Below are 15358 nucleotides of genomic sequence, written 5' to 3' on the forward strand. Positions count from 1 at the left end.
TTGTGTCATATTTTAGATTCTACGTATAAGTGATATCATATGGTATTTGTCTTTCTCTTTCTGACTTACTTCACTTAGTATGATAACCTCTAGGTCCATTCATGTTGCTGCAAATGGCATCATTTCATTCTTTTTTATGGCTGAGTAGTATTCCATTGTGCATATACACTACATCTTCTTTATCCATTCATCTCTCAGTGGACATTTAGGTTGCTTCCATGTCTTGGCTATTGTAAATAGTGCTGCAGTGAACATTGGGATGTATGTACCTTTTTTAATTATAGTTTTGTCTGGATATATGCCTAGGAGTGAAATTGCTGGATCATATGGCAACTCTGTTTTTAGTTTTGTAAGGAGGCTTCACACTGTTTTCCACAGTGGCTGCACCAATTTACATTCCCAAAAATGTAGGAGGGTTCCCTTTTCTCCACACCCTCTCCAGCATTTGTTATTCATAGCCTTTTTAATGATGGCCATTCTGACTGGTGTGAGGTGGTACCTCACTGTAGTTTTGACTTGTATTTCTCTAATAATTAGCAATGTTGAGCATCTTTTCATGTGCCTTTTGGTCATCTGTGTGTCTTCTTTGGAGAAATGTCTATTTAGGTCTTCTGCCCATTTTTAAATTGTTTTAAAAAGTAAGAATATTATATGACAAGTGAAAATTATGTAAAATGCAAATTTCATTTTCTATAAGTAAAGTTTTATTGGAGCATAGCCACACCTATTTGTGTATATCTTATCTGTGGGTGATCTTGCTCTACAGTGACAGGGTTGAATAGTTACAATAGAGACAATACGGTCCACAAAGTCCAAAATACTTAATGTATGGCCCACTCTCACCACTATAATTCAACATAGTTTTGGAAGTTTTAGTCACAGAATCAAAGAAGAAAAAGAAATAAAAGGAATCCAAATCAGAAAAGAAGAAGTAAAGCTGTCACTGTTTGCAGATGGCATGATACTATACATAGAGAATCCTAAAGATGCTACCAGAAAACTACTAGAGCTAATCAATGAATTTGGTAAAATAGCAGGACACAAAATTAATGCACAGAAATCTCTTGCATTCCTATACACTAATGATGAAAAATCTGAAAGTGAAATTAAGAAACACTCCCATTTACCATTGCAACAAAAAGAATAAAATATCTAGGGATAAACCTACCTAAGAAGACAAAAGACGTGTATGCATAAAATTATAAGACACTGATGAAAGAAATTAAAGATGATACAAATAGATGGAGAGATATACCATGTTCTTGGATTGGAAGAATCAACATTATGAAAATGACTCTACTACCCAAAGCAATCTACAGATTCAGTGCAATCCCTATCAAATTACCAATGGCATTTTTTATGGAAGTAGAACAAAAAATCTTAAAATTTGTATGGAGACAGAAAAGACCCCGAATAGCCAAAGCAGTCTTGAGGGAAAAAAACAGCTGGAGGAATCAGACTCCCTGACTTCAGACTATATTACAAAGCTACAGTAATCAAGACAGCATGGTACTGGCACAAAAACAGAAACATAGATCAATGGAACAAGACGGAAAGCCAAGAGATAAACCCACGCACCTATGGTCAACTAATCTATGAAAAGGAGGTAAGGATATACAATGGAGAAAAGACAGTCTCTTCAATAAGTGGTGCTGGGAAAACTGGACAGCTACATGTAAAAGAATTAAATTAGAACACTCCCTAACACCATACACAAAAATAAACTCAAAATGGAATAAAGACCTAAATGTAAGGCCAGACACTATTAAACCCTTAGAGGAAGACATAGGCAGAACACTCCATGACATAAATCACAGCAAGATCCTTTTTGACCCACCTCCTAGAGAAATGGAAATAAAAACAAAAATAAACAAATGGGACCTAATGAAACTTAAAAGCTTTTGCACTGCAAAGGAAACCATAAACAAGATGAAAAGACAACCCTCAGAATGGGAGAAAATATTTGCAAATGAAGCAATTGACAAGGGATTAATCTCCAAAATATACAAGCAGCTCATGCAGCTCAATTTCAAAAAAACAAACCACCCAATCCAAAAGTGGGCAGAAGACCTAAATAGACATTTCTCCAAAGAAGATATACAGATTGTCGACAAACACATGAAAGAATGCTCAACATCATTAATCATTAGAGAAATGCAAATCAAAACTACAATGAGATATCATCTCACACCAGTCAGAATGGCCATCATCAAAAAATCTACAAACAGTAAATGCTGGAGAGGGTGTGGAGAAAAGGGAACCCTCTTGTACTATTGGTGGGAATGTAAATTGATACAGCCACTATGGAGAACAGTATGGAGGTTCCTTAAAACACTAAAAATAGAACTACCATTCGACCCAGTAATCCCACTACTGGGTATATACCCTGAGAAAACCATAATTCAAAAAAGAGTCATGTACCACAATGTTCATTGCAGCTGTATTTACAGTAGCCAGGACACAGAGACAAGCTAAGTGTCCATCGAGAGATGCATGGATAAAGAAGATGTGGCAGATATATACAATGGAATATTACTCAGCCATAAAAAGAAATGAAATTGAGTTATTTATAGTGAGGTGGATGGACCTAGAGTCTGTCATACAGAATGAAGTAAGTCAGAAAGAGAAAAACAAATACCATATGTTAACACATATATATGGAATCTAAGGGGGAAAAAAAGGTAATAAAGAACCTAGGGGCAAGATGGGAATAAAGACACAGACCTACTAGAGAATGGACTTGAGGATATGGGGAGTGGGAAGGGTAAGCTGGGACAAAATGAGAGAGTGGCATGGACATATATACACTACCAAATGTAAAATAGATAGATAGTGGGAAGCAGCCACATAGCACAGGGAGTTCAGCTTGGTGCTTTGTGACCACCTAGAGGGGTGGGATAGGGAGGGTGGGAGGGAGGGAGACGCAAGAGGGAAGAGATATGGGGATATATGTATATGTATAACTGGTTCACTTTGTTATAAAGCAGAAACTAACACACCATTGTAAAGCAATTATACTCCAATAAAGATGTTTAAAAAAAAAAAGAAAGTGTGCTGACTCTTGGTTTATACTGTGAGAGGAGCAGTCACAGAGGTCTGGAAGAATCTCAGGGAAGATGGGTCAAGTCCAGCAGATATTCCTGCCTTGCCTGGTGACCCTGGACAAGTCACATATCCTGGTCTGTTTCCTCATCTGTGAAATGAGAATATTGGACCTGAAGATCTAAGTCCTTCATGCTACCCTTTGGTGCCTTCGTAACATTAATTCACTCGATTCTACTTTTATAGGCTGACAGTTTATTTTAAAAAGCAGTCTCACTTCATCTTTTCCATTAATCTGTTTGATATGAATTGAGCTAATATGGCAATTTTCATCTCTGTCCCAAAGCTTCAGAAATCATTGACCTCACATTTTATCTGATTTTATCTCCCGTTACTGTGCCTGAGTGGATTTTGTGTTGCAATGTATAGTACCTTATTTTGTTAGACGGCGAAGCTATTTCACAATGGCCCAAAGAGCAGTTTATTCTGTTCCATAGCAACAAGCCTTTTGCCCACATTTGCCATCTGGTGTTTGAAGCCTGTATCTTGTGGAGATTTTTTTCATTAGCTGACAGTCATTCTCATCTGCTTTTGGCTTTAGTATATCTGACATTCTCATTATTGCTCATCCTAAATAGTCTCTGTTTTAAGTAAGAGAGCACTTGGAGTTGTTTGCTTAATAGAAGGGATTCAATTTCCTCATCTGGAAAACAAGGGCGTTGGATGAGAAGATTCCTGCCAGTTGGCACCATCTATGATTTTATGAAACTTGGGTTTTAATGTGATTTAATGTATGTGATTGACAGCCCACCTAGACTGTGGTCTGTGAAGAGGAAGGCCATGCCATAATAGGCTCTCTTGATGATGAATAACTGAGTAAGTGAACGAATGGCCACATAAGCCCAGGTAACATCAGGATGAGAGAGCCATTGCCCCATAAAGGCAATACCAATGATAGTTTGTAATTTTCCACAGTATTTTTAGAGGTTTCCTAAAAATAAATCTCAAGGCCCCTTGCTACCTCCTCCATCTGATTTTTTACTACTCTTTCTTCTAGTCTTTATACTATATCCCTACTGGTCGTCCTGGTATTTCAAAACATGCCAAGCATCTAATTTAAGTTTAATTTAAATATACATATCAGGGTCCTTGTACTGGCTGTTTCCTCTGCCTGGAATGCTCTTCTAAGAATATGCAAGTGATTTATTCCCTTTATGCAAATCTGTGCTCAAACATCATCTCTCAGAGAGACCATCACATCGCACATCTTATTTTATCCATTTACTTTGCTTTATTTTTCATCATAGCACTCACTCATATATGCAATGTGTCTTATATTCATCTATCAATTTATTGTTCCTACCTAGCCCATGGAATAGTGCTTTGCACACAGGAGTCTCAAGCAGTAACTGTTGAGTGAATACATGAATGAGAACAAGAAAAAATTATCTGTTAAGTACTTGATTTGTGAATTAAGGTTCTCTCCAACTCCACTGTTAAAGTACACACCTGTCTATAACACAACTTGTAGTTTTTTTGCCTCTATGCCTCTGCACCTATCATTATTTACCCCTTCTATCCCTTACCCTCTAATTCTAGATACTTATAAGTCCCAAATCCTACCCATCATTGTCTGAGTTCTGCCTTTTCTTTGAAACCTTCACTGACCATGCCCACTATCTCTTCATCTGAACTGGTGGGGCCAAGGGCACTGTGTCATCATGCCCTCCCCAATCTGATTCATTGTCTATCTCTGCGTGTCTTAACTCCCCAACCATAGGCTCTATGAGTAGAGTTTATTTTTAGGTATTTCTATTTTGCTTTACTTTACATTTTCATGTATATTTTAAATGGAATTGACTTTATTGTTTTAGATAGAATAAAACATTTACTATTAACAATTTTGAATCTGCAAAGATATAAAGATGAAAGCAAAAATTACCCCCAAATTCTACTGTAGAGAAAATAACCACTGTGAACATTTGGACACACCAGCCCAACACACACACACACACACACACACACACACACACACACACACACACACCATATTCTTATAAAAAATTGGATACCATATATGTTATCTAGTACCTTAAATTTTTTTTTGCGTTTTTTTAAAAAAACTTAAGATTATATCAAGGAGAATTCAGTAAATATGTCTTCACTGATACTTTTTTTTTTTTTTTTTTTTGTGGTATGCGGGCCTCTCACTGTTGTGGCCTCTCCCGTTGCGGAGCACAGGCTCCGGACACGCAGGCCCAGCGGCCATGGCTCACGGGCTTAGCTGCTCCGCGGCATGTGGGATCTTCCCGGACCAGGGCACGAACCCGTGTCCCCTGCATCGGCAGGCGGATTCTCAACCACTGCGCCACCAGGGAAGCCCTTCACTGATACTTTTAATTGCTGCAGTTTCATCATATTTAACCAATCCCTTATTTGACTGACTTTGAAATTATTTGCAATTTTTAGCTATTGCAAATGTTTGATGTACCTTTTGGGGGCAAGCGGGATGAGAGATTTGAAGAGAGGGTAGACTTGAAGTCATCATGGTGGAGGGGTGGAACATGAATTGACTAGAGAAATACTCTTCACATTTTTTTTTACTAATGTGCCCCCTAAAAGAATTTTGAAAAATTCTGTTCGCTTTTGCATTTTTAAAAGTTGATATGTATAGTTTTTATTAAATTTTAAAATGTTTAAAGCTTATAATTTCTGGCAAATTGTAAATATATACATGTTAAAATTAAGCTATGCTATTACTTTTTAAAAGATGTCTGATGGAATCAAAATACAGTGAGTGGTTTGATATCTGCCTTAATCTATGTTTCAAAAAATCATGAACTAGCTCCTTATTAATGATCTGAAATGGTATACAGTCCCTTTTTCTTCTAGAATTACTAATTCTATTCTCCTTTTCTTACAGAGTTTGTGCTAATACAGTATAGTTTTACACTTCAAAGCCTTTTACTGGTCAACCACTGCCATGAAATTTGTGTGCATAAATTTAAATATTTAAAATTTCCTGGGACCACAAGGAAATTTTTAAATGTGTATTACACATTTTGAAAAGTAATTTGTTAAATGTATTAATAAAATAAAAAAGCTGTTTTTTTCTTCCAACTAAGTAATGTATCTATGGATGAGTGTTACTTGTTGGTAGAATTAAATAGGAGCAGTATCCATTTTTTTCTTATTTTTCATTTTTATAGATGTAAATGCTGAGAAACATTTTCACATTAATCACGTAGATGGGAATGGGCAGAGTTTTCTTATAGCAGTTTTCCTCAATCCTTTGAACTCCTTTTGAGTTATTTGATTAAAAAATTGTGTATAAATTTATTACCAGAAAATACTTCTAATGATCTGTCAGTGGATAAGCAATTAGGCCTCCTGTCAGTTTTATTGACAGTAAAGACAGGGCTGGAGAAATGTCTCAGAGGGCCAGGCACAGACATTGGCTGGAGCACCTTTGAACTTGATGACTATGGATATTCTGTCTACTGTGTGGTGTGCTCGCCCCAGTGCTGCCTGGCTCCTCAGGTGCAGCCCAGAGAAGCAGGGCTGGGTTTCCTCAGGGTTGAAAATTCAGCACATGTGTGTTAACTAAAAGATATAAGAAATATGAAAAAATAGCTGGTGGAATCCAGGCTGGACAAGGAAAGGGGTGAAAGATGGACTGGGGGAAAGTAGAGAGGAGAAAGTAAAGGGAGGGCTCTTTAAGGTGGATGATTGTTTGGAATAGCTGAAGTGGCAAAGAGGAAAAAAGAGGAAATGGTGGTCAGTTGTGTGATTCCGTAGTTTTAGAGGTAGAGCACTTATGGGTCGTGAACATGCCCAAGGTGTGGCCGTGACGTGAAGTTCATAAACTTCATTTGTTCATAAACAGATCACATGAAGATAAGTTCATGGAAATAGGTGCTATGATCTCAAAAGGGTTCTCCATGTTGATATGATAAGGAGTGAAGGCAGATCTGAACAATGAGAGAAGGTTGGTAAAGCAGAACAACAAAGAAAGAGGAAGAATGCCTTGAAAGCTGAAAGGAGTGGGTCTTAAGGGAGCTTTGCATGCTTACGAGAACCTGTAGGAAAAGTGGTTTAGAAATGGCCGTGGTGGGTATGGAAACTCATTGCTTGACCCTGATGTATGAATACCTGTCATTTGAGAAGTGTAGGGGAGGACATGTCCTCAGGGTAGGAGCCCCAGTTATCAGGAGGGAGAAACTCAGGGCAGATATTGAAGACACAGGGAAATTTGCTGCTGATGGATGGGCAGTAACAAGAAGTCACAGTGAAGTGGAGAGTGGTAGGAGCAGGTCAGGAACAAGAAAGTAGCACAGAGCTTTTGGAAGAGAATGTTACAGATCAAGATCCCTGCTGTGTATTTGAGGAGCAGGTGAATTCTAGTTTTCATGTTGACTGAAGAAAACAGAAAAGAGGGCAGGTGGATTTAGTCCAGTGGTCTTTGAGGAGTAGGGCCTTTGCCCAACTACTCAACATCTGCTTTAAGTTCATTGAAGATGTGTCTTGCTTGGTTGAAATAATTGAGGCTTACATGCTGCAGACATGCTGAATTATTATTTTAACGTATTTTTGCTTTTTATTGCCAGTATATCATTGGGATTATTTTTGCGTCTGTATTTATTATTAATTATTTATTTAATAATTACATTACAAAAGGCATTGGCCTGTATTATAATTTTCATCCTCTGTATATCTGTGTTTATGTATATTGTATATTTTGTCAGGTTTTGGTATGAGGATTATGGTAGCTTTTAGAAATAGAGAGGTGTCCATTGTTTTCCACGCTCTGGAGTTCTTAGCACAGACATCTGTTCTTTGTAAGCTAGAAAGAACTTTGCTATAAAATTCTCTGAATGTGTGCTATCTAATGTGGCATAATAAGCACCTGAAATGTGGCTAATATGACTGAGGAACTGAATTTTTAAATTTATTATTTTTATTTTTAATTTAATTTCTCATTTAAAAATTGATGCTCATCTCAGTGTTTCAGTGTTTTGGGGACAAACTGGTTATGTGAGTCTATGTTTTGTAGATTATGTAAAGTCTAAATATACAGATGAAGTATTTCTAATGAAAATTTACCAGCCAAATTGAAATGTACTTTAAATGCAAAATATTCCCTGGATTTTAAAGACTAAGAAGAAGTAAAATTAATAACCTTTACATTGATTTTATGTTGACATGATAATTTTTTGTCATGGCCACCTATGTTGTTAAATAAAAGATGTTATTAAAATTAATTTTACTGTTCCTTTTTACACTTTTAGTGTGGCTATTAGAAAATTTAAAATTATAAATGTGGCTTGCATTTGTGACAGGTATTATATTTCTATTAGACAGCATGGTTCTGAACCATGAGCTTTTCTAAAAGGTAGTAAAAACTTCCCAGTTTCTTTTTTTAAAAATTTTCATATCTGCTTTTATTTATTTATTTTTAATTAATTTTTTTGGAGTACAGTTGATTTACAACGTTGTGTTAGTTTCTACTGTACAGCAAAGTGAATCAGTTATACATATACATATATCCACTCTTTTTTTAGATTCTTTTTCCATTTAGGTCATTACAGAGTATTGAGTAGAGTTCCCTGTGCTATGCAGCAGTTCCTTATTAGTTATCTATTTTATATATAGTAGTGTGTATTTGTCAATACCAATCTCCCAATTTATCCCTCTCCTCATTTTCTTATAGAGTTACTGGTTCATTCAGTTTTCCTATCTCTCCAGAATAAATTTTGATCATTTATATCTTCCTCAAAAGTATTTATTTCAAATGTATGAATATAGTACTTTACACATATTTCCTTTCTTCCTCCCTCCCTCCCTCCCTCCCTTCCTTTCGGTAATGGTAAATGGTAAATCAGCTCTAAGATACATTGATAAAATTCTGTTTTTGTGATTTTCAATTAATTTTGTATCTGCTTTGACATTTATTGATTCAAATATATTTTTAGAATCATCCAATTACTTTTCCTTATTTGTAGGAATTACATTTTAATTTTCTCTTCTGATAAAAATCCCTGTTTTTTAAAAAAGGATATCATCAATGAATAGAGAAGTCAATATTTATTTTATTTTATTTTCTGTTCCACAGACTGTTTTTCCTGCAGTATATTGCCTTGATTCTAATTGTTTAGATACATTTTATATAAGTTTTCTTTCAATATTTCATGTTCCATGAAACATTTATTTTTACAATATTGCATTTAAAAATGAAACAGGATATGTCCTGCACATACATTTCATTTTTCTTTGTCCTTTCTTGCTTTGCAATCCACTTTTACAGAGAAAGCAATCACACTGTACTTAAAAAGAATCAACAATAGATGCAATGTATCTACCATTTAAATATTCCAGGGATGTGCTAACTTCTTAATTGAAATTACCATATTTTGCCTTCACAGTAGCTCTGTGAAGTATGTACTGATGGTATCCTCAGTTTGCAGATGGGGAAACCAGACCAAGAGGGATTGGAACCCATCCAGGGTTTCCCACCTATTGCCCATGGACTCACACGCTCCATGGGAGAGATCATTCTGTTAGTTTCTCATGCACAATACTAGAAAAATATAGCAGACCTCTTTATAGCAGATGTCTAGCATCAGAACATCAACATAGTTCATGCTAAGATTCCATTGTCAGGCAATTATTACATGCAGTTAGGTTCAGTGTTAATAAATTGTCCCATGGTATACTACTACTGTGTTCTGGACTTGGGTTTCCTATAACAACCTAACAAAAATCTTTCATTCATCTGCAGTGAGGTACACTTTCTATAAACAATTGTTTCCTTTAATCATTTGGGGGGTGGGGAGACATAGATACCAATTAGCCATTTTTAATACTGGGTGTCTTCAAATTAGAATTTTTGAAGTCTTACTTATATCTGTAGAATGGCAGAAAAGGAGAAACTTCATACAGTTTTTCTTTGGGCAAGCAAAGGCAAATCCCTGTCTTTTTGCCTCTGAACTCTATCCCATTTGCTGTCAAATACCTTTTAAAATTAATTTAGCTATGGTATAGTCTCTTTTAAGACTTAGATATTTAATAACAACAAATGACTATGGTTCATTAATTTATGATTCTTTTCTTTCTTTTTTTTAAAGATAGTGTTTTTGGAAGAAGCGTCCCAACAAGAAAAGCTGGCCAAAGAATGGTGCTTCAAGCCATGTGAAATAAGAGAACTGAGCCACCAGTAAGTCAGAGCCAACATTTTTCCCTTTTACTTGATGGTGTTAACTAGTCTCAAATGATAAGAACCTGTCTTGAGAGACAAAGAGGCTTTTTTTTTTTTTTTTTTTTTTTTTTTTAAGGATGAGGTGGGAAAGAGAAGGTAAATAGAGAACATGGAGCTGAAAGACAGAAACTTTGAAACCTAGAGGCTGCCATCATTCATTTACTTCTTCAGCAAATATTTGTTGAGCTTATTATGTGTAAGAATAGGATCTGGAGGTGAAAATGATCTACAGAGCCTTGGTCCTCACTGGGTTTACGGCCCATGGGGAACAGGGAGCATAAACAAGTGCACAGATATGTAAGCATGACAGTGATGCCTTCTATAAAGGAAGTAACGAGGCAGCATGATAGAGATAAACTGATGCTGTGGAGGGGAGTTTGGGGAGGAATAACTCTGACAGTGTGCTTAGGGAAGACCTATCTCCAAAAGTGCGTTTGAGCTACGATTTTATGTTCCAACTACTTTAGTGGTTAATATTTGTGCCAAATGTGTTTCCTGTTGATTGGTCTACTCTCTTCATAGCCTGGGTGATTTGACTCATAGAAATGGGAATACTTTTTTTAAACTCAAAGATTTTGTCTGGTTTCAGGCCAAGTATGTTTCCAAAGTCAATGCAAGTTGCAAAGTCAACCAAAATCGTTTTCATTCTAAAAACACTTTTATAACTTGGGAAGTGGCTTTGGAGTAATGTAGTGAGAACACTGAATTAGGAATTAGAACACCTGCCACGAATCCTCACCCTACAGCTCTGCAGCTGTTAGCTCCCCTCTTTGAGCTCGTCTCCTGGGCTGTTGGCAAAGGATTGTCCTAGATTGTGGTAGACACCTTGTCCACTGCAGGAGGACTGTGAATTGGGTTCCCCCTTAGGCTTTGAGGCAGAGGAGCTGGCCACAGTCCAGAGAGATGGGGTGACTGACCCTAAAGTTTTGCTGCATTTATACTCACATCTCCTCCTCCTTCCCTCTCTGTGCTGCCTCCCTGTTGGCTTAGAAGCACGTGGCCAGTGGGCATGCAGATGATGCATGCCTCCAATGGGCATGCCTCCAATGGGCATGGAGGTCATTTTAGGCACCTCTGCTGTTGCCATCTGTTTCCTCTGCTAGATTTTCTTAAGAATATATGTTGAGGAATAACTGACATTTATAAGTCACCTTCTTGCATTGCTTTGTCACGAAAGATTAGAAGGTGGCTTGGGAGTGGATGAGATGGAGGTTGGGAGAGGGTGGGAGGATGGTGGAGTGCCTGGAGGAAGGGCAGTGAGGTGAACACATCTGTGGGTCTTCCTATCCTTTTGTCCCTCTTTATGAGACTGCTTTTGGAGTTAAATCCATCTAATAAATGCATATTCCAGGAGACCTATAAGCACTACACTCAGAAAAGTGAGAAGGTAAGAAAAAAATGTGAACTTTGGTGGAAGACTAAAATCTTTGAAGAAAAATTATATTTAAAATGCAAAGTAATTTTTACATTAAACCTATAAGATAGGTACAGTTGAATTTCTTCAAGTCAGGATTAAAATACATGATGTCTCTGACAGTCTGTTTAATAGAGTCAATGTACCTACAGGTATCTCAGCACCGTGTGGATTTTTTTTTTTTAATGAAAATTACAGCTGGAGCAGTCTGAGCTGTGCTTCAATAGGAGTGGATCAGACTAAGACCATGGACCAGAGAGAGGTTGACAGGGCCAGGATTAGGGTGAGGCATTCACCTTGAGCACAGAATTTAAGGATGTTGGAGAGGGCAAAAAACTTACTAATCAAGATAAATAATACTTTAATGCAGTTTAATGCAGTATTTTTAAAAATCAAAATTAATGCAAAAAACCCACAATGAACAAAATGCCAAAATTTTTAATAAGGACAGGATGTTGTTTGTTCCACACCTTGCATTTTTGTGCAATGAAAGAGTGGTTTTCAAAGAGCCCAGGATTCCCAGGCCCTTGGGACCATCGCATCCCCAGCAGTGCATGTTGATGAGGGTTTCCAATAGCGTGCAAGCAGACTGAGTAACTCAGGCTATTATATAGAAGGTCATGTGTTTTGATTGTAGGGCTTTTTCTAGCATTTTCCAGTTGGTTAAAAGACAGGTGGATGTTCTGACAAGTGTATATAGGGGCACATATTGTTCTTTCTCCTCAGGTTCTGATAGAGCCTAGGCAGCACTGCAAGTTTGGGATGTGAAGTTGATGGTTTTTTTCTGGGGAAAGTTGAGATTTTCTAAGGAAGTTAGGATAGTGATTAAGTAAAGTGAAAAGAGCAAAGTCGAAAAGCAAAAGGAGAAAGGAGAGCTTTTTCACCTTCTCCTGCTTCAGCCTTCAAGCCCCCTTGCTTTGCCTGCAGTTTGACTTTTGATGGCAACCATTTAGCTGCAAGTGATATCTTGAGTGGAGTTCTAAGCCTGGCTGGGCCACTAATCATCCTCAAGCTTCCTTTGTTCTTTCCGTAGAATGAGTAGCTGGGCTCAGTGACCGCTAATCTCACGTGCAGCTCTGACAGTCCACACACTCCTGCATGTACTGCTGTCTGTAATAATCCTGGAATATAACTTTGATTATGTGAATGTTTCTATTAATAAGCATTTCATAATACTTCCTATGTCCTAAAAAGGATTGCTAGGCTTTCTGGATGAAAGTTAAACTTCTGATACAGTAAATCCTTGCTCCCTGTCGCCTCTGAAGACTTTGTATCCTGTGTTTATCTCCTTTACTTCTTCATCTCTGGTACCTTCAGAATACGCTCAGGTTTCTCCTACATGGAAAACAAAAAGTGACTTTCACTCCTCCCCTACATTACCATTCTGACTTTCACTACTGAATAGTTTTTGCACAGTACTTTCTCTGCACCTGTCTTTCCTGTTCATGGCTCTCTCCTCAGCACCTAGGACAGTAACTAAAACATACTAGGACTGGGTAAGTACTTAGATAATAAAGGACTGCATCTATGTGAAATCAGGTGTCTCCCCAATCATTGTATGGAAATGAGAGTTCGCAGGGTTTGGACTCTTGCAGTTTTGAACACTGGTCACTGTCCTGCACTCCTTTCCTAAATTGCTGTCCTCAACACCTCTCTATCATAGGTGTCTATCTTCCTGACAATGATTCTGTCTAGGTTGAGCACGACCTTCTCTTCCTCAATCCTACTCTTTAAGTGGAGGCTACTGCTCAAGGTTTAGTTTCATGCTTTCTTCCACAGAAATCTCTGGCACCACCAACTTCTAGGGTTACCTAATTAGGGGAGACTGTCAAATCTGAATGCCATCTTTAACTCTGTGACCTCTTATCCCATGTGTTCAATTGCTTTTTGGAGACTTGCAGGTCATACTTTGACTGTAGGCTTAGTATGACATTGTCCCTTCCTCAAAATGGACTTTCCTTTTAAATTCTCTGTACTTTATGTCATTTATTCAGCATCACATGCTCAGAAACTTACTCTCTTTCCTCTGCTAACTAGAGCTAATAAAAATCAAGTTCTTTCTCTCATATTTATCCTTTTCCTTTATTCAGAAATGCTCTCATTCTTGAGAGATTGAAAGAGCGTCCCCACACGTGCCTGCCACCACCAGATTCAACTTCCTAGACGTGGGGTTCAATATGTCACAGTTCTGCCTAAGAAGATAAAAAACAAAGGATCAAATATTCTCATGATCCCCTCCCTTTTGGCTACAGAATAACAAATACATGTTAATTCACTAAGTTAGGTATTCAAGACCCTTTCTTAAAAATTTTTTTTTGTAGTTTTTTAGGAAACATTTTTTATATAATAAAGTACATAGATCTTATATAATTTGATAAATTTTGACAAATATATATTTGTGAAACATACCAATCAAGATACAAAACATTCCTACCATCCTAGAAAGCAGCACCCCTGTGCTGCTTCCAGTCATTGTCCAGCCCCTTATCAGCAGCTCTATTTGATTTCTATCACTTAGATTAATTTTGCCTGTTTTTGAACATCACATAAATGTAATAACTCAATATGTACTCTTCCGTGACTGGATTCTTCCATTCAAAATAATGTTTTTGAGAGTCACCCATATTGTTATGTATAATAGTAGTTCAGTCTTTTTCATTGTCAAATAGTGTTTCATTGTATAAGTAGACCACAGTTTATCTACATTCCTGTGGTATTTGGTTCCCCCCCGGCCCCCGCCCTTTTGTTATTGGAGTATAATTGCTTTACAATGTTGTGTTAGTTTCTGCTGTACAACGAAGTGAATCAGCTATACGTATACATATATCCCCTCCCTCTTGGACCTCCCTCCCACCCCACCCACCATCCCACCCGTCTAGGTCACCACAGAGCACCGAGCTGAGCTTCCCTTCCTGTGCTTTACAGCAGGTTCCCACTAGCTATTTTACACACGGTAGTGTACATAATCTCTCTACTCTCCCAATCTCAATCCTAATTTCCCATTTCGTCCCACCCTCCCCTTCCCCCCATGTCCACACATCCATTCTCTACATTAACGTCTCTATTCCTGCCCTGGAAGTGGGTTCATCTGTACCATTTTTCTGGATTCCACATATATGCGTTAGTATACAATATTTGTTTTTCTCTTTCTGACTTACTTCACTCTGTATGACAGACTCTAGGTCCATCCACGTCTCGACAAATGACCCAATTTCATTCCCTTTGTATGGCTGAGTAATATTCCATTGTATATATGTACCACATCTTCTTTATCCATTCATCTGTCATTGGACATTTAGGTTGTTTCCATGTCCTGGCTATTGTAAATTTGAGGCTAGTATGAATACATCCCCCATAAAGCCTAATATGATCCTTTTTGTAAACATGTTTTGTTTCACTTGGGTAAATTACTAGGAGTGAAATTGCTCCTTCTGTCTATGTTTGTCTCTCTCTTTTACACACACACACACACACACACATCCTCTCTCACCCTTGATGTCCTCAACTAGATTATAATCTCTTTGAGGACAAGAAGATGTCTTATTTTTCTTTGGACTCAAGGTGTAGCAGAGTTTCTTAAACATAGTAGACACTTGGGAAATATTATTTGATTGAACAATTCAACTACATGAAGAAGTCACACTGCC

The 15358-nt window shown here is 37.5% G+C and overlaps 1 protein-coding gene across 1 annotated transcript in view; it reads left to right on the forward strand.

The window, feature by feature from the left end:
* The window catches only part of GDA (guanine deaminase), a 128802-nt gene that overhangs the window by 42874 nt on the left and 70570 nt on the right, over positions 1-15358 (forward strand). Inside the window, exon 2 of the mRNA XM_059072734.2 lies at positions 10167-10255. Within this exon, the coding sequence (XP_058928717.1) occupies positions 10167-10255 (89 nt within the window). The remainder of the gene's footprint in view (positions 1-10166; positions 10256-15358) is intronic.

Source organism: Kogia breviceps, chromosome 8 (assembly GCF_026419965.1).
Source record: "Kogia breviceps isolate mKogBre1 chromosome 8, mKogBre1 haplotype 1, whole genome shotgun sequence".
In the NCBI taxonomy this organism is placed as follows: domain Eukaryota; kingdom Metazoa; phylum Chordata; class Mammalia; order Artiodactyla; family Physeteridae; genus Kogia; species Kogia breviceps.